This window comes from Vombatus ursinus, unplaced genomic scaffold (genome assembly GCF_900497805.2).
Source record: "Vombatus ursinus unplaced genomic scaffold, bare-nosed wombat genome assembly UNPS02014768.1, whole genome shotgun sequence".
In the NCBI taxonomy this organism is placed as follows: Eukaryota; Metazoa; Chordata; class Mammalia; order Diprotodontia; family Vombatidae; genus Vombatus; species Vombatus ursinus.
Genome location: NW_020954546.1, coordinates 21,886,147 through 21,905,119, shown reverse-complemented (window position 1 = coordinate 21,905,119; position 18,973 = coordinate 21,886,147). Strand labels below are relative to the sequence as shown.

Sequence of the window (18,973 nt, the reverse complement as noted above, 5' to 3'; positions counted from 1 at the left end):
TATTTTTCAGGCGGGTAGCTATTGCATCCCCAATGAGCTGATCTTTCTGGGGTGTAAGTAACCAAGTTAAAAACACAGTAGCTTCCTTTACTCCCTGATACAGGCAAACCAAGAACCGTTGGAAGCTAGAAAGCTGACGCCAAGAAAGGATATTAAGAGAAATACTGATAATATGAAGATAAAGGGGGCAAGTCCTCAGGAGAAACCTCTGACATCTACCCACCAAAATGCTTTTCAGTGTAAATCTTTCAGTGTAAATTCTTTGTTTGGACATTGTGCAATGCAGTATCTCTAGGCCCCCCTAGATGAGAACTTTACTGATTTATTTGTAAGTATAGTGGTGCAGAATGTTGTTTGAGAGTGCCTGTGGGGGGCAGATATTTTGGTGGATTTTGATGGAGACTTCAAATGCTTTTCGGTAGCAGACTTAGCAGTCACGGACATCCCCATCTTCTTTCATTACCTCTTCTCCTTCCCTATTCCTGTCCTCAGATGGAAAGCATTTTTTTGCCTTCCAAAAATCATATTTTTGCTGTGGAATCAAGGAATTAAATTGAGTCTCCTGATATTTTTGGCTAGCCTTGGTTTCCTTTGACTGTGTTCCACAACATCCATGGAAGAACCTGATAACCATCCTGGCATCTTCTCTCCACTTTCCAACCCCCTATTTGCTGGAAGTGCTAATTAGGATTGAATTATATTAATTGGTCTCACCCAGAAATCCTCAGAATCACCAGATCTGGGGAAACCACTTAAATTGCACCATCTCCATTGGAATCACTGCTCTTCCTGACTCTTTGCTGCCACCCTCTGGCTGGAACATGTTGTAGTTGTGTCCCTAAACTCTTAAGATTAGGCTGGTGGGAACATAGTACTAGAGGGACCTGAACAGCTCATTCAACTGTTCACGAGGAAAACGTGGACCAGGAAGGAGAAAGTGAGTGAAGAGGGTGGATGGTGCAAAGTGAAGTTCTACCATTAAGGCCTAGATTTTGATTGCGGCTTCATTGACTCTGTCTCCTCATCTCAAAATAAAGAACGTAGAAGAGTTGCGAGGAAAGTTTTGTAAACTGAAAGCCTAATTTAAAATTACTGGACCAAGATCAGAATTAGGACTGAAATATCTAGCATCTTCTCAGTGCATGTGCTTTTAGTGTTGAGCACAAGAAATTGTCCAGACCTTAGACCAGAGCACATACCCCAGAAGATAGTGGAGTTATCTCCACTCTTGTAACTTAAGGAAAATGTGTGTTTTGGTGGTTTCTTCTAACGTGTTGGAAAAATGCCATTTAAAATGGCAGATGGCCATTCCAAAAGCAAATGGGATCCAGTGAAAGGCTTGCTTCCTAAAAGTTTAAAAAAAGGCACAAGATGAAAATGTTGGTATGTAAATCATTGAAACTATGAAAAAACAAACTTATGAATGTCTTCTATCCCAAAGTAATGGAGGGAGGAGGGGACCTAAGGAAAAAAAAGTCACTGAGGACTCACAAAGTTAACTAGCCCCTTGAGTGCTCTCAGGTTTCTAAGACTTAACAAAGCAATTATTGACAGAAACTTCTCCAAAGGACAGACTAGCCAGCAGCAGTGTTAAGGCTTGGGCTGTCATGCAAAGGGTCTCCCATCTTGGTCACTCAGCTTCTCTTCCCTTCTTGGTGAAACATGCTAGTTCTTCCATTCCTTTCCCCGCCCCCGTTCTTTCCTCTTCAGAAGCTTCTACTCAGTACTACTTCTTGGGGTCACCAAGGACCTCAAAAAGACATGGTTTAGTGCACCAGTCACTCATGCCCTACCTTCACGGCGTCCCAATGCTTTTTTGAAGCCCAAGTCTGCCCCTTACACATACCCAGAGGAAATTACTCCAGAGATTTTAATCAAGAATGGAGGGCACGATGAAAACTTGGGAGACCTCAAAGCAACTCAAATACAAGCCTCACCTCCCTCATTCTACGTCCAGCCACGTTGGCTCCGGCTGCAGTTCTCACTGGACAACAAAACGTCGGAAGAGGCCACTGAGTAAGGCCCAGAGAGTTGAAGTGACTTGTTTGAGGTCACAGGTGTCCTGCCTCCCCACCCACAGCTATTCCCAGTCTTTAAGAGTAGCAAAAGGAGCTAGTTGCCAGGTCAGTGAGTCTGGAGAGAACCCAGAGGCTCTGAAGCATCCTTGACCTGTCCCTCCCATAATTTACAAAGCACAGTGCTGAGGCAGGGGCAGCAGGTTTCAAAAATTCACTTTATTCCAATGTGAAACGAAGATGTGATGGTCTAAAAACAAGAAAACCAAGTTCTTGATCAGCCTGTGGGGACGCGCTCACACTCACTTTCTCGCTCACACTCACTCTACACTTTTTGAAACAAGGCAGTTGGATGGACTGGACCTCTTAAGACCCTTGGCCCGAGGGCTTCAAGTGAGGGGTAGAAGGTGGCATTTCACATCCTAGGCCACGCACCCTCTTAACATACACACCCAGCGTAGAGGTCATTCTTCCCTGCTCCCTGTAGTAAGCCAACAAACAGCCCACTTGGGAAAAACAGTGGCAACCTCTCCAGCAGGCCCCATCCCCCGCCTGTGTCCCAGCATTAACATCCTCAGTAGTGACCATGATCAGCAAGAGACAGAAAGGACTCCCAAGATGAGCAACATAACACAATTTTTTAAAAAAGGTTCCTTTTTTGGGGGGGAGGGGGTTTGATTTCTCCACTCATGATTCCACGCTGGTTCCCTCCTGGGGTTCTCCCCTCCCCCAGTAAATCTCACCTTCCCCGTACTATTCATCAAACAGCTTAGGACAAAGAGACAGGGGAGGAAGAAAAAATACATTCACGTTGAAAGCCTCCCCTCCCCTGGTGTTCCCCCTACTCTTTGTCCCAGAGGAGGACCTGGAGTTGGAGAAAGGGGGGGTGCTCAGCTCAGAAGCTTGGGAGGGGGTTGGGCAGGAATGGGACTGTGCGTATTTGAGCCAGGGCGCAGAGACAGTCCTCAGCACCACATGAGGCACTACGGACAGACAGATGGGCGGCAGTGGGCAAAGGGGCCCAGCAGAGACATCACAGAGACAACACCCCCCTCCCCCCAACTAGGCCCACTAAGCGGGAACTAGGACCCCCTGTGGCAATGGTCACGACGACACAATGCTGCAGAGGCAGCGATGGCTCTTTCCTAAAGCAGAAAAGCTAACGTTAGCCCTGGCCCTCCCAGACCCAAAGGTGCCCTGGGGGATGCGAGCCACACACCAGGGCATGCTCCATCCCCTCCAGGGTGGCATGTGAGGACAGTGGAGAAGGAAAGTCCCCTCATTTTGGCTTGGAACCTGGATGCCCAGGCTGAGGGCAGGCAGACCCTTAGGAAGTGGTGGTGACAGCGGCAACAGAAGTAGCAGCAGCGTCCTTATGTCAAGCATACAAATGACCTGAGAAACAATCTCATCTCCACAGAGTCCATTTGGGGAAATAAGCTGGGGCTATGTACACATGAGAAATGGACTGATCAATAATACATGGGGAGAAGGGAGGGAACAGAGGCTGCTCTTGGCACCTACTGTCCCTGGCCAGCGGCTACATGCTCACACGCTCCATCCAATTATAGGTCTCCGAGAAGGACTTTGCATTGTGTATTAATTGTACCAGTGCAAGAACATTTTTGTTGGGGGCCAAGGTGCTCAGGAGTAAGGGGATGTGACCCCTTCCCCAGTCAGCAGGGCATGGTGTATACCTGCCCTCTGTGAATCATTGGGGGGGCGAGTGTCCAGTTTCTCCCTCTCTGCCCCTAGAAACATCATACTGAGCTCAAGGTGGGGGAATCGTCCCCAGGCAAAAGGCTAGACTCTGCCTCCTCTCGAGACTCAGCGGCGGTAGCGGCGGCAGCGGCGGCAGCGGCAGCAGCAGCATCTGAATCCCGCACGGTGGCCTTGCTCGTTTCTTGAAGCTGGTGCCTCCGCACCACCTCGGCCTTCAGGTTCTCCAGATCTTTTTGGCTGGGGAGGAGGGTTGGTAGGGGGGACACGCTTGGTCAGAGAGAGGGAACTGGGGATCTTCTGCCCAACCCCAGCCCCCTGTCACCTCCCTCACACTTGCTATGGTATGCTCTGCTTCACGAAGGCACAGGATTTAAAGTTCTAATAGAGGCCCAGGAAAAGGAAAGAACTTGGCCAACCAAGGTCATGGAGCTGGCTAGAGGAGCTGAGACTCAGACCCAGGTCCTCATAGAAATGCAGACTCAATTTCGTTACCCTCTTGGTATTTAACTTTCTTGCATCAGACACTGTGCTAACAGCTTGAGGGGTGATTTACAGGGACACTCATTTCACTTATCCAGAGACTCCTTCTCTCATGATCCCCCCTATCCAGAACACAGCTGAGAACCCAGAAGGAGACTTTAAAAAGCCAAAATATGCCACAACGTACATTCCCAGAAACTTGGGCATCTTATGTCAGAAGACACACTCAAGTCTCATTTTCCCTTACTTTACATACAGTTGTAATAAAATCTACTTCCGGCCAACAAAAAGGGCCGGAACTTTGTCATGTTAGAGTTTAGTGAAGAAAGGAAAAGGAGGCAAAGTCACCCCAGGGAAGGTTAAACACAAAGACGACTCCTATGGTCCTCGTTCCAGCTCTGAAAACAGTAAAACTTAGCCAGATTTAATCTGTGGACTTAGATGGGAAAAGCCCATGGCCAGACTAAATTCTCTAAGGGAAAGGCAGCTTAATAGAGGAGAGATGTTCAAGGAGGGGGGAAAAAAGGGGGGTGGAGGGTGGGAGATGGCACTGCAGGGAAATTCCTGATGGCTCCAGCTAATGAGACATACACCTCGGATACCAAACACCAGCTCCCCAGGAGGAGGCTGAAGGGATATTCTGAAGACAAAGATGGGTGTCTGGGGCCAGCGGGGCCCTGGCCACAAAGGAGAGAGAACAGAATGCTCAGCAGTGCCTACCACTCCTTGGTTCTGCCCTGGCCTCTAGGGCCTGCTGAGGGAAAGCCAATCCCTCACATCCCCCCAGGGGGTTCCTCTAAACATCCCCAGGACCTTGGACATTCCTGTCAAGTCAGAATGAAGATACCAGGGAGAAAAAATTTCACACAAGAACTCAACAATTAGGGAAGGCATCAACTGAGGAATGGCTGGACAAGTCATGGCCTATGAATGTGATGGATACTACTGTGCTGGAAGAAATGATGTGTGTGTGTGAGGGGGCAGGGTGGTCAGAGAAACCTGAGAAGACTTGTATCAACTGCTGCAGTGAAGTGAGCAGAACCAGGACAACAGGACAAAGACCATAAGGAGCTCTGATGGGTCTAATGACCAACTCCAGTTCCAGAAGGCTCATGACAAGCTACCCACCTCCTCACAGAGAATGAGAAGTATGTGTTCTTAGGCAGGGTCAATGCAGAAAATGTTTTCTGCTTGACTACACATTTGCAAAATGAGTTTTGTTATTCTTTCACTGTCAACTGAAAGGAATGGAAGGGGGAGAAATTTCTGTTGGCTGAAAAATACAAAGGAATGGGCTGCCCCCCCCAACGTAGATCCCTAAGGAGAAGCCCACTTGCAAAGTGATTCTTGCTAGCTGGCTTCAGGGAAGGAGCTGGACTGCAAAGTTCCTTCCAACTCTGAAACTGGATGATAAAGTTTGTTTATGTGGTTCCCTGGGCCACAACAAATGGGAAAGACTGTTCTAGGCTGGCACTGAGCAGTTTCAAAGATCTCCCAAATGAAGGGACCTGGGAGGCCACCTTTTAGCGCACTCCCGAAGAGCTCCACTCCTTTCAGGTGCTGTCTGAAGACCTGCCATGATGAGCAGATGGGAAGTTGGGCTGACAGCAGGGAGTCTGCCCCGAGCCCAGCAATCTGGGGCATTCAGGGTAGGGCCAACAGCCTGCGACACCTCCATGTGCCCAGAGTGGACTTGCTTTCCAAGCTCCTGACAGTCATCAAGAAAAGACTAAACTAAGCTCCATATCCTGTTTCAGAGGGCAGAGAGGCCCCTCTCCCTCTCCCACCCCCAGGCTCCCTGAGGGGACTCTCAGTCCTCCCCTCAACCTCGAACTGACCTGAGCGGAATGAAGAGGATGCCGTTAATGATGTGAAGCTGCTCCAGGACACTGGCCATGCTGGGGGCTGTGACCTAGGGATGGACAAGGGCACTCGTGAGACCAGGGACCTCGGGCAGGCCCACTGCCCCAGCCAGGGTGGGGCCCGGGTACCTTGAGGGGCACGATGTTGGCACTGGAGCCATTGCGGTAGATTTCGTTCATGGTGCGCTGCAGGGCCACGGCCTGCTGGGTGAGGCACTTCAGGTAGTCTGAGCTCTCCCTGGTCTTCTCATGGTTCTCTCCGAGCTGCAGAGAGAAAGTGTCAGGGGGCCTGAGCGCCGGCCTGTCACCAGCCTGCCGTCCCCACCGCCAGCCATGGGAGCCATGACAGCTTCCTCACCTGGCTCTTATAGATGGTGTAACCCTCCTTCTCATGCTGCAGGGCTGATCGGAATTCGGCTTTGCTCTCATAGACCCGGGCCACCAGGTGGTGACTGTGGAGGCAAACAGGAGCCATGGAGGGGGAGACTCCACCTCCTGCCCCGCAGTCCCAGGAGACAGAGGTCTCCTTTCCAGATGAGGGAAAGCCCAGGCCCAGTCTAGAGGTAGGTAACACCGCCTCCACTCTGCCCAGGGATTCCATGGGGGACGAGGTGGAGGAGGAGCTATTTCACAATCTAAGGGAAAGGCTCTTGGGGCCTGCCCTGCACTGAAGCATCCCTAGCTTCAGGACTGTCCTCAGGAGGTCCTGACTCCCACATCCCAGCAGTCAGCCCCAAGTGGAACTGGAGTGCCAATGGCAGCAATCACATCCCGGGGAGTCTCGTTCAGGGTGGCCAGGGCTCTGAGAACCCTTCTGACTCTGCCTCCTATAAGCTGTTGTCTATCACTCATCTCCTCAAGGACCAAGCAACACAAAAGTGTGCTCTCTCTGGACTGGAGAAATGCATTTACCAACTCAGACCCCCTGCAAGGCACCATGGGAGGCCCTCGGGCTGCGAGGACAAATGGCCAACAGGCTCTGCCCTCAAGGATCATCCATTCTATTGGGGGGCAGTCTAAGCGTGGACTGTTTTTCCCTTGGGAGTCTTCTTGTGGAAGAGGGACCAGAGTCCCGAGGAAGAAAGGCAGAGACCTGAGCAGGTTGAGAGTTCAGAAGACACCGCCGACTGAGGGGAGGGGACGGTGCTGCCTGGGCAGGAGATGGGAGGAAAGGAGCAGAGAATTGGGGAGGGGTCCCTCCCTACCTGAGGGCCACCTTGAGGGACTTGGCCCCGTGGTACTTGGCGTTGATGCTCAGAGCATTCTCCAGGAAGCGCAGTGCCAGCTCATACTCCATGACCCCGTGCAGTACCAGGCCAATGTTGTTCTGGGGAGGAGCCAGGCATGAGGCAGGGGCCAGGCGCTGCCTCCCAGGCCCCCCTGCCCCAGCACCTGCCCTGTACACTCACATCCAGCAGAGCCATTTCCGGATGGTCCTCCCCAAAGACCAAGAGCAGAAGGTAGCGGGCACGGTAGAGCAGGCTCAAGGCTGTGGACAACTGGCTGCTGGCGAAGCAGTAGAGAGCCAGGTGCATCTGGGGAGACGGAGGACCAGGGTCAGCACTACCCCCAATCCGTGCACCCCCAGCTCACAGCCTGTGGGGGCACCAACTCAGGCCATCAGCCCAACCCCCTTCATTCTTTAAATGAAAAATACTGGGTTTCTGTTTTTACACACACAGGCGTGTGTCTGCCCCTTCCCTACGCAAATCTAAGAAATGCATCAACTGACCGACAGCCCCCTCCCAAGTCAAGAGAAGTCTGGTGCCTTGGCCAAAGCTGGGAACCACAGACTTGGGCCTATGTTTGAAGAGGCCAGAAGACTCCCCGGCCCCACCTCCTCCTCCTGCCCACCCCCCAAGGCAGACGCCGCCTCTGGATACCGTCACTCACATATTCCTGGATGGTGTTGGGGTGCTCGATTCCCAGCACTCGCTCACTCATCAGCACTGCCTTCTGCTGGTTACTTAAGGCCTAGGGAGCATTGGAGGGAGAAGGAAAAGGAGAGATCATTGGTCCTGACACACGGGGCGGGGGGGGGGGGGGGGGGGGGGGCCCCCCCCCCCCCGGCCCTTTCCTGGGCCGGGTGGGGGGGGGGGGGGGGGGGGGGGCCGGCGCGGGGGGGGGGGGGGGGGGGGGGGGCGGGCCTTGTCCCACCTCAGACTGGCCATTTCCAAGTCCTAGTCGGCAGGCAAAAGTCAGACTGTTCAGCACCCACATGTAAGAGACAGCCCCCTCCCCAGCATAGCCATACCACAGCCATGTGAACAGCACTCTCTCTGGTCAGTTTTACTGAGGAGGAAGGCACATGCCTGAGGTCACCCAGGCAGGACAGAGGCTGCTCCTTCTGCTTGCCACCCCCCCCCCCGACGGACATAACCTCCTTCCCCCTCGCACCACATCTTGGCCAAGGTCTTTGCTGATGAAGTCAAGCCGCACCCTCCACTTTGGGGCAGGAAAGCCCCAAGGTCCTGACTCAGCCAGTAAGGGAGAAGCACCCACCTCTGCATAGTCCCCCATGATGTAGTGAAGCCTGGCTAGGAGGCGGAGGCAGGCACAGATCTCTACGTGCATGGCCCCATACACGTTATTGAAAAGGTTCAGGGCCTCCGTGATGAGCTCACAGCCTTCCTTCAAGAACCCTGGCAGGGAAGAGGCCTGTGATCCTGGTGGCCTCCACCCCCTCCCTCCCTGCTCCCTCCCCCTTCCCGGTCACTCCTCCCCACTGCGGTCTGGCCTGGGCTGGCCCCATTTACCCTGCTGCACTTTGGCCTGGCCACTCTGGAAGAAGTGGAAGGCATCAGAGGCCTTGGGGTTGACGTGCTTAACCACGGGGAAGATGTTGAGGACGTCCTCCTCGGTAAAGGCTGGCTTATGCCTGCTGTCGAAGCTGTATTCTTTCAGTAAGATCTGCAGGGGGCAGCGAGGGGGTGTTGGAGGAGAAGAGGGTGAGCCCAAGGGGCTTTCTGCTCTGCAGAGTCACTACCTCTACCCCACTGGCCAGGCCTGAGGAAAAGCATGCCAAGGCCACACAAACCCTGCGGCCTCACAGCTCCCCAGCCAGGCCAGAAGCTCCACGTGGCCCGTCTGAAGCAGGGCTGAGGGGGGCAGGGGAGGTCTCTGCACCCACCTGGATTCCAGTTTTCAGGGAGATCTCCCGGAGGAGGGTTATCTTCTGCAGCCCAAAGGTTTCCACAGCCTGGTCAACGGTCTCACTGGGGAACAGCAAGGGTTAAGTGCCTCTGAGCCCCGGTGGGGTCCCGTGGCTGCCTCTTCCCCAGCCCCCTGCTCCGGCCAAGTCCCGGACAAGGGGGGTGGGGGTGGCATCCTGGTCCCCGGTCCTTGGATGCTGCTGCTCTGGGGGTGCTGAGAAGTGGCTACGTCACCTGCCCCTGGAGCCCCTTGGCAGGCAGGGCTCCTGGTTTCTATCTACTGGTGCAGGAGCACAATCTCCCTGGAGAGGGAATCAATCTGCTGCTCTGCAGTCCACTTCCTACGCGCCTACGGCCTGGACCTTGGACATGGGCAGAACCTGGCTCCAGACTGGACCTTACAGGTCTCTTGAAGGGCTCTCGTACACCACACTGCACGGGCTCGGCTCGGGGCATCCCCCTGCCTTCTCTGGCTCCTGCGGACTGGGGTCTGTCTCTCTTTCACAGCCATATTCCCAGCACCTCCCATGGTGCCCAGAACACATCTGTGCTCATGAGCCAAACAGATGAATGTCCCTAGACCTCTGTCCCTGACAGAAAAGGGCAGGGCAGACTAACAGCTCTCCTCAGGCCTAGGTCCCTGGCCTGTGTAACTACAGCCCCTGGGATTCCCTCGACCTGCCTTGCTCCCAGCCACCCCCCACCCCCACTCCTCCCACACTCTGTACCTCCCCCCTCCTCCTTCCCTCACCACTCAAGGCTGAAATCAAAATAATTCTTGGCCTCCTGGCAGATGTCCTTCCAGAGCTCCTGGGGGGTCACGACAGCCCAGGCCGTGTTGTCGGCCCCTCCTGGGGGCCGGTTTTTCCTCCTCTTGTTCTTCTTCTTGGACACAAGCTCATCAGCAGGGAGGTGGGCAACAGGGTTGGGGAAGGAACTGAGGAAGCAGTTGAGGAAGTGGCTGATGGCTGCTGAGAGGCCTGAGAGCTCCACACCCTGGGTCAAGCACACTGGAGGTCAGGGCCTGCCCCGGGGCATGAGGCCCAAGGCCCACCCCCACCCCAGCCCCAGCCCCAGCCCCAGCCCCAGCCCCAGGCCCAGGCCCCCTGTTCTGTTCTGGGCCAGCTCCAGGGGAGATGCCTGGGGCAAGCTGGGAAGGCCCGGGCCATGGCTACCTGAAGGTATGTCTTGAAGATGTGCTTGGCAGACCGTGTGATGAGCTCACTGATGCCAATTTTCTGCAAGGGGTTGGGGAGAGACAAGCTGTTAGCTCCCTGTAGGGTGTCTCTCCTTTGCTTCCCCTCCAACCTCCCTTGCCATGCCACTCACATAAATGTGGTCCAGCTGAGGTCGGGCGGGGCTCCTGAGCACAAAGTCCAGCACCTTGCCTAGATAGCGGATGTTGATGCCACGCTGGTGCATGGCTTCTGCCAACGTGGCCCCATCCATGGGCAGCACCGTATGGTCTGTGCAGTCTTTCACCTGGGGCATCGGCAGAGGCATCAGGATGGCACCGGGGCCCCGTAAACTCCAAAAGCAACCCAACCCAAGCACCCTCCCTTCTCCTTTCTGGTGCTTCTTCAATCCAGATTTCAAAACAGCCACCTGTCCTATCCTGACTCTCCTGGAAACTGCCCGAGAAGAGCCCAGCAAGACGGGAAGCAAGTGCTGAGCACCCTGCACTGCCCCTCCTCGAGGGCCCCCCAAGATGAATGATGGCACCGAGCTTCCTTCCCCAAAGGCCATTTTTCTGGGTTAGACAGCCCCCAGAGGGGTCAGCGTGCAATCCAGCCCTCTACTTTGACAGATGAGGACACTGAGGCCCAGAGACATGGCCTGTCCAAGTCACCCAGGTGCTAAAAGCAAAGGTGAGATTCAAAGCCGGGTCCAGGCCCTCTGACTCCAAATCCAGTTATCCCTCCACTGAGCCACACTGCCTCCACCAAACCGGGGCAAACCACAATGATCCCACTTCGAGGAAGGCCCCCTCCCACTTGTCAGGCACAATGCGGATGGGAGCTATTACTATACACAATGGCTTTTGATTGATTTACAAAGGAAAAGTCTGAAAATACAAAGCTTTCTATTAAAAAAAAATTTCCTTTCCTCAACTGGCTCAAGTTCACTGTGTCCATGGCTTTTTAGAGAGGCTGTGCACCTCTCCTCCCAGCACAGGGTGGGGGTGTCCTGCTCTGAGACAGCTTCCTCAAGGGCCCCAAGCAGACTCTCAGCTCCTCACCAGGCCAGGAATCTGGCAGGACAGCAAGAAGGCAGCGGCGTCTTTCAGCAGCTGTTTCTGGTCCCGAACTTCATCCTGGCAGGACTCTGGGAATCTCACACCTATGAGCAGGATAAGAGGAATGGGGTGCGATCCGCAGTAAATGGTAGGTGACTGGGGCCGGAGTAGGGGTGGGGTAAGCACTCAGCCCTCAAATAGGTCAGGGGTGACAAAAGGCTGACTTCAGGCTACTGCTCCCTCTCCAAAACACCACCTCCTACCCACCCACACACACTGCCCTGGGCCTCCATACCTGGTGAAAAGATGTCAGGGTTGAAGCGGATGTCAAAGGAGGTGCTGCTGACAGAGCCCACGGCCTTGCAGGCATTCTGAATCACCTCCCGGCTCTTGGGGTCCACTGCTGGGGAAAATTGAAGGGCATGGGGAGATGAGGAAGAAGCCCAGAGGCTTGCCCCGCTTCTAGGTAGCAAGGCCTGGTTTCCCAGCTCCAAACACCAAACCTCACAGGTAGTGACACCAAAAATGCCCACCCGCCCTCCTCTGGGCAGAACGTGCACAAAGAACCTTGGCTTTCCTTGGGGGAATACCAGCTGGGGTGGCGGAGAGGCTCTACCCTCGTCCCTGCAGCAAGCCCCACCACCTCGGCCTGGTCATCAGGGCCACGGCACCAGCAGCAGCAATGTGCTGCATTCAGGTCAGATGACCACTCTTCACTCAGCATCCCCTCTAACAGCAGCCAATGGGGAGCGGGAGAGCCAGCCAGATTTGGGACATGGCCTGAAGACTATTGTTGGTGAAGCAAAACGCCCTCACAGAGGTGGTGGCTGAGACACTGAGGGGGCACAGCCAGCACGATTATCCCTTTTGCTTAGCTCTGACTCTGGAGGAGTTGGGGTCACTAGAAAGTGATAAAGATGTACCCAAAAGGGCTGAGTAAAATGAACTAGGAGATGGACTCAGTGACCATAAACTCATTAGCCCCTAGATGAATCACATCCCTAGATGTAAGAGAAGATCACGTCAAGATCCTGTCCCAAAGCCCCAGCCAGAGACAATCAAGAGGATTCTGAAGGCTCATGAACCTGACGCCACAAAGCAGAAAGGAGCATAGGCAAAGGGAGGTGCCTTGAGGGCGGTCCTCTGCACACAGCAGGCGCTTAATCAGTGTCGAGCTCCCTCCCAGCCCAGCCCTACCTGGGCCATTGTCAGAGGCGATGGTCTCTGCGAGCTCCTTCACCTTGGCTAGGCCACTGGCCCCTTCCTCCCCTGCAGCCTCCATGGCCTCTGGCGTCTCTGAAGCCCCGGCCTCAGAAGTACCGTTCTCCAGAGGGCCCGGGCTCTCGACCCTCTTGGCCTTCTGCTGCATGAGCTGAATGGCTGCCAGTTTCATGAAGAGGAGGTACCTAGAGGAGCAGGCCCCTGGGGCTTAGGCCAGAAGGCCTCCCATGCCCCAGCCAGCCTCAGCCCCAGGGACGGAGGAGAGTGCCAACACAGAGCTCTAGGACCGATCCCCCCTTTTCCTCCTCCCCCTCCTCTAGACCATGCACCTCAGCCCAGGAAGTGGCTGCAGCCTCGGGTCCCACAGGCGGAGCAGCTGGGCCTGAGCCCAGGTCCTCCACACTGTCTGCCACGTCACGCAGACACAGACACAAGTGGGAAGGGCAGGGCTGGCGCTCTGCAAGCCAATCTAGTGGATGAGAAACCCCCCCCCCCCCACTCCCCCACCCTTCTACCCCCCTCCATGGTCATCAGCCCTGTCCAGGGGAGGGTAAACATGTAAATATCTCCAGACTCACCTGTGCTCCACAAAGGCGTCCACCAGCTCCTGGCGCAGACAGCAGAGCTTGTGGCGGTGAGGCTTGGGGAAGCCGGCCCGCCGGCACTCCTCAGGCAGCTCCTCGCCAGCCACGGGCAAGAAGTTGAGGTCAGGGGGGAAGGTGCGCAGCAGGTCCAGGATGTAGTGCCGGCCGTCGTTGCCGATGATGCCTTTGCACTCCACGGAAGAGCACAGCTCCACCTCCTCCTCACGGTCATTGAGCACTCGGTGCCGCTGGATTTTCAGAGGCCGGCTCGTCTTCTCCAGGAGCTCCAGGTAGCGCGGGTGCGACACCACTGTCTTGCCAAAGTCGATAGAGCCGTAGATGACACTCTGCTCCTGCTCCCGCTCCAGGATGCCGGGGATGATGGACTGGGCCGTGACGCGGTACCCTCGGTAGTCTACCACCACCGTGCCCAGGGTGTAGAGGCCCTCGACGTCAACCGCGTTGTACGTACGCACCCCGTTCAGGTCATTGGTGGGGGCCACGTAGGCAGCCACGTCCCCACCGAAGTCCTTGTAGTGGTCTCGGACATCAAAGCCCAGACTGAAGAAGATGTTGTTCCAGATGAACATCTGCATCTTGGTCTCCTCGCTGGGGTTGATAGCCATGACATTGCCATCAATGACCGCCATGGCCCCCCGGGTGGCCGCTGCTGTGAAGTCACTATGGACCTATTGGGCAAGGGGACCCCCTTACTGAGACAGTCTGGCATTTGTTCAGGGGTCTTCACTTTCTTTGTGTCACAGACCCCACCCCTCGGCATCATCCTGGTGAAGCCCAGGGGACGGATCCCTTCTCAGAGGAATGCTTTTAAACCCGTAAAACCAAATGCACGGGACTGCAAAAGAAAACTGATTAGGCTGAAATACAGGGGTCATTTTTTCCCCACCCAAGTTCACAAATTTCCTGAAATCTATCCTCAGCCCCAAGGTAAGAAGCCTACCAGAGGTGGTCAAGCACAGTGCTAACATAAAAATGGTCTCTATCCCCAAGAAGATTGCATCCTAGTGGGGAAACGGCCCCCAACATTAATATACAAAACGTCAGTGAGTAACTACAGAGTGCTACAGGCAGGAAGGCGGAGAGACAGGCCTCAGAAAAGGCCTCGAAGACAGCAGCCACAGGTGCCAAGTGACCGAGGCGAGGCCCCAGCACATTCAAGGCGCAGGGGGAGAGCCCATGTGAAGGTACAAAGGTGAAAGTATAACGCCATGGGGAGGAAACGGCAACGTAGAGAGGACGCAAGATATCTGTGTACAATCACGCCAGAAAGGAAGGCTGGAGCCATGGTGTGAAGGGACACAGAAGGTCAGAAGGTTGTAGTTTTTCCAAGAGACAGGCAGAGCTATCAGAACTTTTGGAGAATGGGAGTGACGGGGTCAGAGGTACCCAGGTGTCCTGCTCTAGCCACGCTTCAACTACCAAGATGACCTGGGCCAACTCCCTCCTCTTGTCTGTGCCTCAATTTCCACAACTTGAGATGAAGATGGACCTAGACAGCTAAAGGCTCCTCTAACTCTCACACCATGAGCTGGCCTCAGTCAGCAGCAAAGAAGAGTGGGGTGGGTGAGATGGAAAGTCAGGGGGTGGAGAGGGAGATGGTCAGACACACTCTGTTCCCCAAACCTTCCCAATAAGGTCCTAGTTTATCAGAGATTCAAAGAGCCGAGGAATACCAAGGGCCCCCCAGAGCACCCAACAAGGGTGCAAGCAGCCCCCCCACCAGCCCCTAGTGATCCTGCCAAGGCCAAGGAACACGAGCACTCCCAACCCTCCTCCGCACACCTTAAAGATGGCGCGCTCCCTCAGCAGCCGCTCAGGAAGGTTCTTGCGGGGAAGCTCCCTTGTTGTCTGCAGCTCCTCGTTCCAGTCTCGCGTCTGAGGAAAGGCCACAGCCCACGGAAGGTCAGAGAGCTCCGGACACAGCTTGCAGCTCCCCGAGGCCAGGCTTAGGGAGCTCCCTTCCCTCGCCTCCATCGGCTCACAAGACATCAGTGCTTACCCCTAGGCAAGGTGAGGGGTCGCTGTCCTGAGCCCCCTGTCCCTCCCTCCTCACCCCTCCCTTTGCATAGGAGGGGGGTGCACAGAGGACAAGCATGAAAGTGAAGGTCTTCGGAGAAGTAGCTAAGAGGCTGAGGGAAGGGGGGGCTGGCAGGGCACCTGTCCAGGGATGTGCTCTTCGTAGCCCAGCCGGGATGTGTAGGCATCCTCAGCCCGCACACAGTCCATGGCGTGCTCCACCTGGGGGGCTGTCCAGCTGTAAACCTGGAACGGGGTTGCGATCCTCTCGAAAGGATGGCGCTGGACCCTACATCCGGGGCACACACCGCATATCCTCAGCACCACATATGCCTCCTCCAACTCCAGCACATAAAATGAGTCAGGACAGCCTTCGGCAAACCGTAGCGAGGTTATTCCTAACACCCCTCTCCCCTCTGGCCTTCCCTGTGCTGGACCGCTCTCCAAAACTGTCTCTTTTCTCCCCTTGCCTGTCCCCAGACTGTCCTCTCCAGGCCCTAGCAAGACCCAGGAAGGTAAAAATAAGCCCTCAAGTGCCCTCAGTCCAGACGGGCTCAGCAGTCACAATGCAAGGCAATGAACCCCTAATGCCTCGGATGGGCAGAACCCTTCCTGGAGGGCTCCAATGTACCCCACGTGAGCTCCAGGTCCACCCTGTCACTGTGCCCCACCTTCTGGTCTGAGAAGAGGGGAAGCAGCTGTGGACGAGGACGAGGATGGGGCTGGCCCCTCCAGCTTAGGGCCTGGCTGAGAAGAGCTGGGGGAGGGGAGGGCCAAGCAGGCAGGGACCCTACCTTTTCTTCTGCAGGAGAGCAAAGTTTTTTTTGAAGGTTGGACTAATTTGGTTGAGCAGCTCCACCAAGGAATGGCTCAGGAATCGGGGACTGGCGGGTTTGGGGTTGAAGTTATACGCCGTGGACCTGCCGAGGCAACATCTGGGGTCACAGGCTGGTCATGCCCCCAACCCTGTCATCAGGGCCCAGAAACCATGCCGAGATGGCCCCGAGCTAAGGGTCTGATGAGGCGGGAATGGGGGAGGAGGAGGAGGAGGGGCGGGGAGAGCTTCTGAGCTGGGCTGTGCCGAGCGGACAAGGGGAACACTCACTGGTTCAGATAAAAGCCCCGCGTGGAGGCCGTGATGCTAACGTGGCGGTCTTCAGCCGTGATCACAAAGAGGTACATGAGATCCCCGTGCATCTTGCGGTTCCCAGGTGGGGGGTTCCAACCGCTCATGGTGAGCACTTTTAGACACTGCAGGGGCTGTGGGGACCAGGGTGTATGTGAACAGGGGCAGTCAGGGCAGCTGGGTAGCACAGTGGATAGAGCTCCGGCCTTGGAGTCAGGGCTCAGACACTTGACACTTACTAGCTGTGTGACCCTGGGCAAGTCACTTAACCCCACTGCCTCACCAAAAAGGTAAAAACCCAAACACCACAGGGGCAGTCTGCAGTCAGACCTATTCAGTGCTGAGCTTAAAGAGTCCAGGCTGTGGGGGAGTGGGAAGGCTGCTGCCCGAGTTCCCTCAGTGGGAGCCGGGGCTGCCCTGGACAGCCTCACCTTCCAGTCCCGGTTCTGGGGTTGCAGAGCGCACAGCGGCCGCTCCCTGCTCCCAGGCAAGATGTGCTCAGGTGGCGTGCAGTCAATGGGCTCCATTTCAACACCCTTCTTCTTCCTCTTCCCACTGTCTGAAGAGGCAAAAAAGCCAGCCCAGTCAGACGAGCCGCCCATCTGAGGCCTCTGGAGGTTTCATCGGGAGACAAAGCGGGGCTTGGCCATGAGGACGGGACATGTCCCCCCACTCCCACGTGCAGAGGAGGCCAAGCTCTTCTGTCGTCTCCCCCCACCCACATACACACACACAGAGTCCTCAGGCCCAGGCAGGGGCCCCTGAAGGGCAAGAGTGCTGGGAGCCCCAGGAGGATGTGAGGTGAGGACCCCCGGGGAGCCATGGGGATGGGTACCTCCTAGGTCGCCGTCTGTGAAGACGCTGAGGAAGGAGAGGGAGTTGCAGTCTACCCCGTTGAAGGCATCTGAGGGATCCAGGCTTTTCAAAAGGTCTCGGATGTGGCGCACGTGGATTCGGGCTTCCCGTACCGTATACGGCTCTGGGTAAGAAGCGAGGGCACATCACAGGTAGGCCAAAGTCACAGGATCATAGCACAAATGCAGAGCGAGGCCAGGCCTCAGGGGTCATGGGTCTGACCTCCTCGCTTCACAGGTGATGGTGTGATGACGAGCAGGCAGGCCTGGCTGCCACAAGGCACCCAGCCCTGCCCACCCTGGAGCCTGCTCAAGGCCCTTCCCACAAGCCTCAGTTCAACTTGACCAAAGCACTGCGTGCAGAGTGCAGCCATGCCCTGGGCAAGAGACAGTGTAGACAGCACTGTCTCCTCTGGCAGCATGCTTAGCCCAGTTCCTAAATGTCTGTTGTATTGTAATGTATGATAAAAGAGCAGAAACAGTGTTATACAAAGGCCAAGGAAAGGTCATTATTCCCTGGTGGGGTGAGGGAAGAGAAGGGATATCCTTCCAGCCCAAGGGATTGCCCAGGGCAGGGGGAAGGCCAGAATCTGCTCAAGGGAGGCCCTGACTACTGGCCTGAGGCAGAATTGGACCCCACAGACCAAAAGGAGCCAGGAAAGGCCTAGGAGCACAGAAAAGGACAGAGAAACCACTGCCCAGCCCAGGATTGGCCACAAAGACACTTCAGGTGGAGCTAGATAGGGCCTCTGACGTCAGCTAGTCCAAACCTCTCAATTTTATAAATGAGGAAACTGAGGCCTTGCCCAACCAAGGTCACACAGCTGGTTAAACAATTGAGCTGGCATTAGAGCCCCCATCCCCCAATTACAAGGCTAGCACTCTGGCCACCACCCCTGAAAGACTTCTGAGGAATGGGGCTCTGTGAACAGTCTGGGGATGGTGGGCAGGAGGAGAGGACAAGGGGTGTGGTCCAGAGAGGCCGAGCAGGCAGAGCTGCTGGAGCTTGGCACCAGCTTCCATGCGGAGAGAGAGGCCAGGGGCCTGTGCCTGAGACAGGTACAGAGCTGACTGGCCCGGGGGGAAGAACAGGATGAGTTTGGAACATTTGTAACCATGCTTCCGTGGGACGTCCTGAGAGAGGGGCTCTGAATGTTCCAGGCCTCGCTGCAACACGCTGCCTATGGGAGGTGGTGCCACCAGGGTCTGAGCCCAGGGTCTGGGGGATGAGTGCACTTAATTGGCAGGCTTTATTACTAATCATGCTGGGTATGATGGGTGAGTAAAATGTGTATTAAATAAAATTACTTATAAATCGGCTTTCATCTGTAACAACATAACATCCCAAACCCTAAGAGCCACTCTTGGAGACATGTGCATTTCTCAACTGCCAAAGTGATGGGAAGGCAGGAAATAGGCTGTTTGGGAAAGTGGGTGGGATGGTGGGGGTCTGTGGAAAGGTTGAAAGCATAGGAAGGAATGAGGCTCCTCAGGGAAGGGGGGCGGGGAGGGTAGAGCCTGAGGGAACATCTATCTTTCAGGGCTGATGATCATGAAACCCATCTCAGATGCCCTCAGGTCTAATCCCCTCATTTTACAGATGAGGAAACTGAGGCCTTGCACAAGGTACCACATGTAGAAGTGTAGAAGTGGCAGAGCCAGCATTTGAATCCAAGTCCCATGA

General features: G+C 55.3%; 1 protein-coding gene across 3 annotated transcripts in view; it reads right to left on the bottom strand.

Annotated features, from left to right (window-relative positions):
• Positions 1–2,213: 2,213 nt before the first annotated feature.
• CLUH (clustered mitochondria homolog) overlaps positions 2,214–18,973 on the bottom strand; it is a 34,395-nt gene continuing 17,635 nt past the window's right edge. The window contains exons 4-26 of one of the 3 annotated variants that reach the window (XM_027861849.1): positions 17,271–17,414; positions 16,867–16,994; positions 16,415–16,569; positions 16,104–16,229; positions 15,451–15,598; positions 15,076–15,168; positions 13,267–13,961; positions 12,665–12,873; positions 11,763–11,867; positions 11,471–11,571; positions 10,561–10,713; positions 10,407–10,469; positions 9,983–10,227; positions 9,210–9,294; positions 8,836–8,989; positions 8,582–8,721; positions 7,973–8,053; positions 7,489–7,614; positions 7,285–7,406; positions 6,438–6,531; positions 6,209–6,343; positions 6,056–6,129; positions 2,214–3,974 (exon numbers count right to left, since the gene is read on the bottom strand). In XM_027861849.1, the coding sequence (XP_027717650.1) occupies positions 3,776–3,974; positions 6,056–6,129; positions 6,209–6,343; positions 6,438–6,531; positions 7,285–7,406; positions 7,489–7,614; positions 7,973–8,053; positions 8,582–8,721; positions 8,836–8,989; positions 9,210–9,294; positions 9,983–10,227; positions 10,407–10,469; positions 10,561–10,713; positions 11,471–11,571; positions 11,763–11,867; positions 12,665–12,873; positions 13,267–13,961; positions 15,076–15,168; positions 15,451–15,598; positions 16,104–16,229; positions 16,415–16,569; positions 16,867–16,994; positions 17,271–17,414 (3,575 nt within the window). In that variant the 3' untranslated portion in view covers positions 2,214–3,775. The other 2 variants (XM_027861850.1, XM_027861851.1) reach the window with 2 other exon arrangements.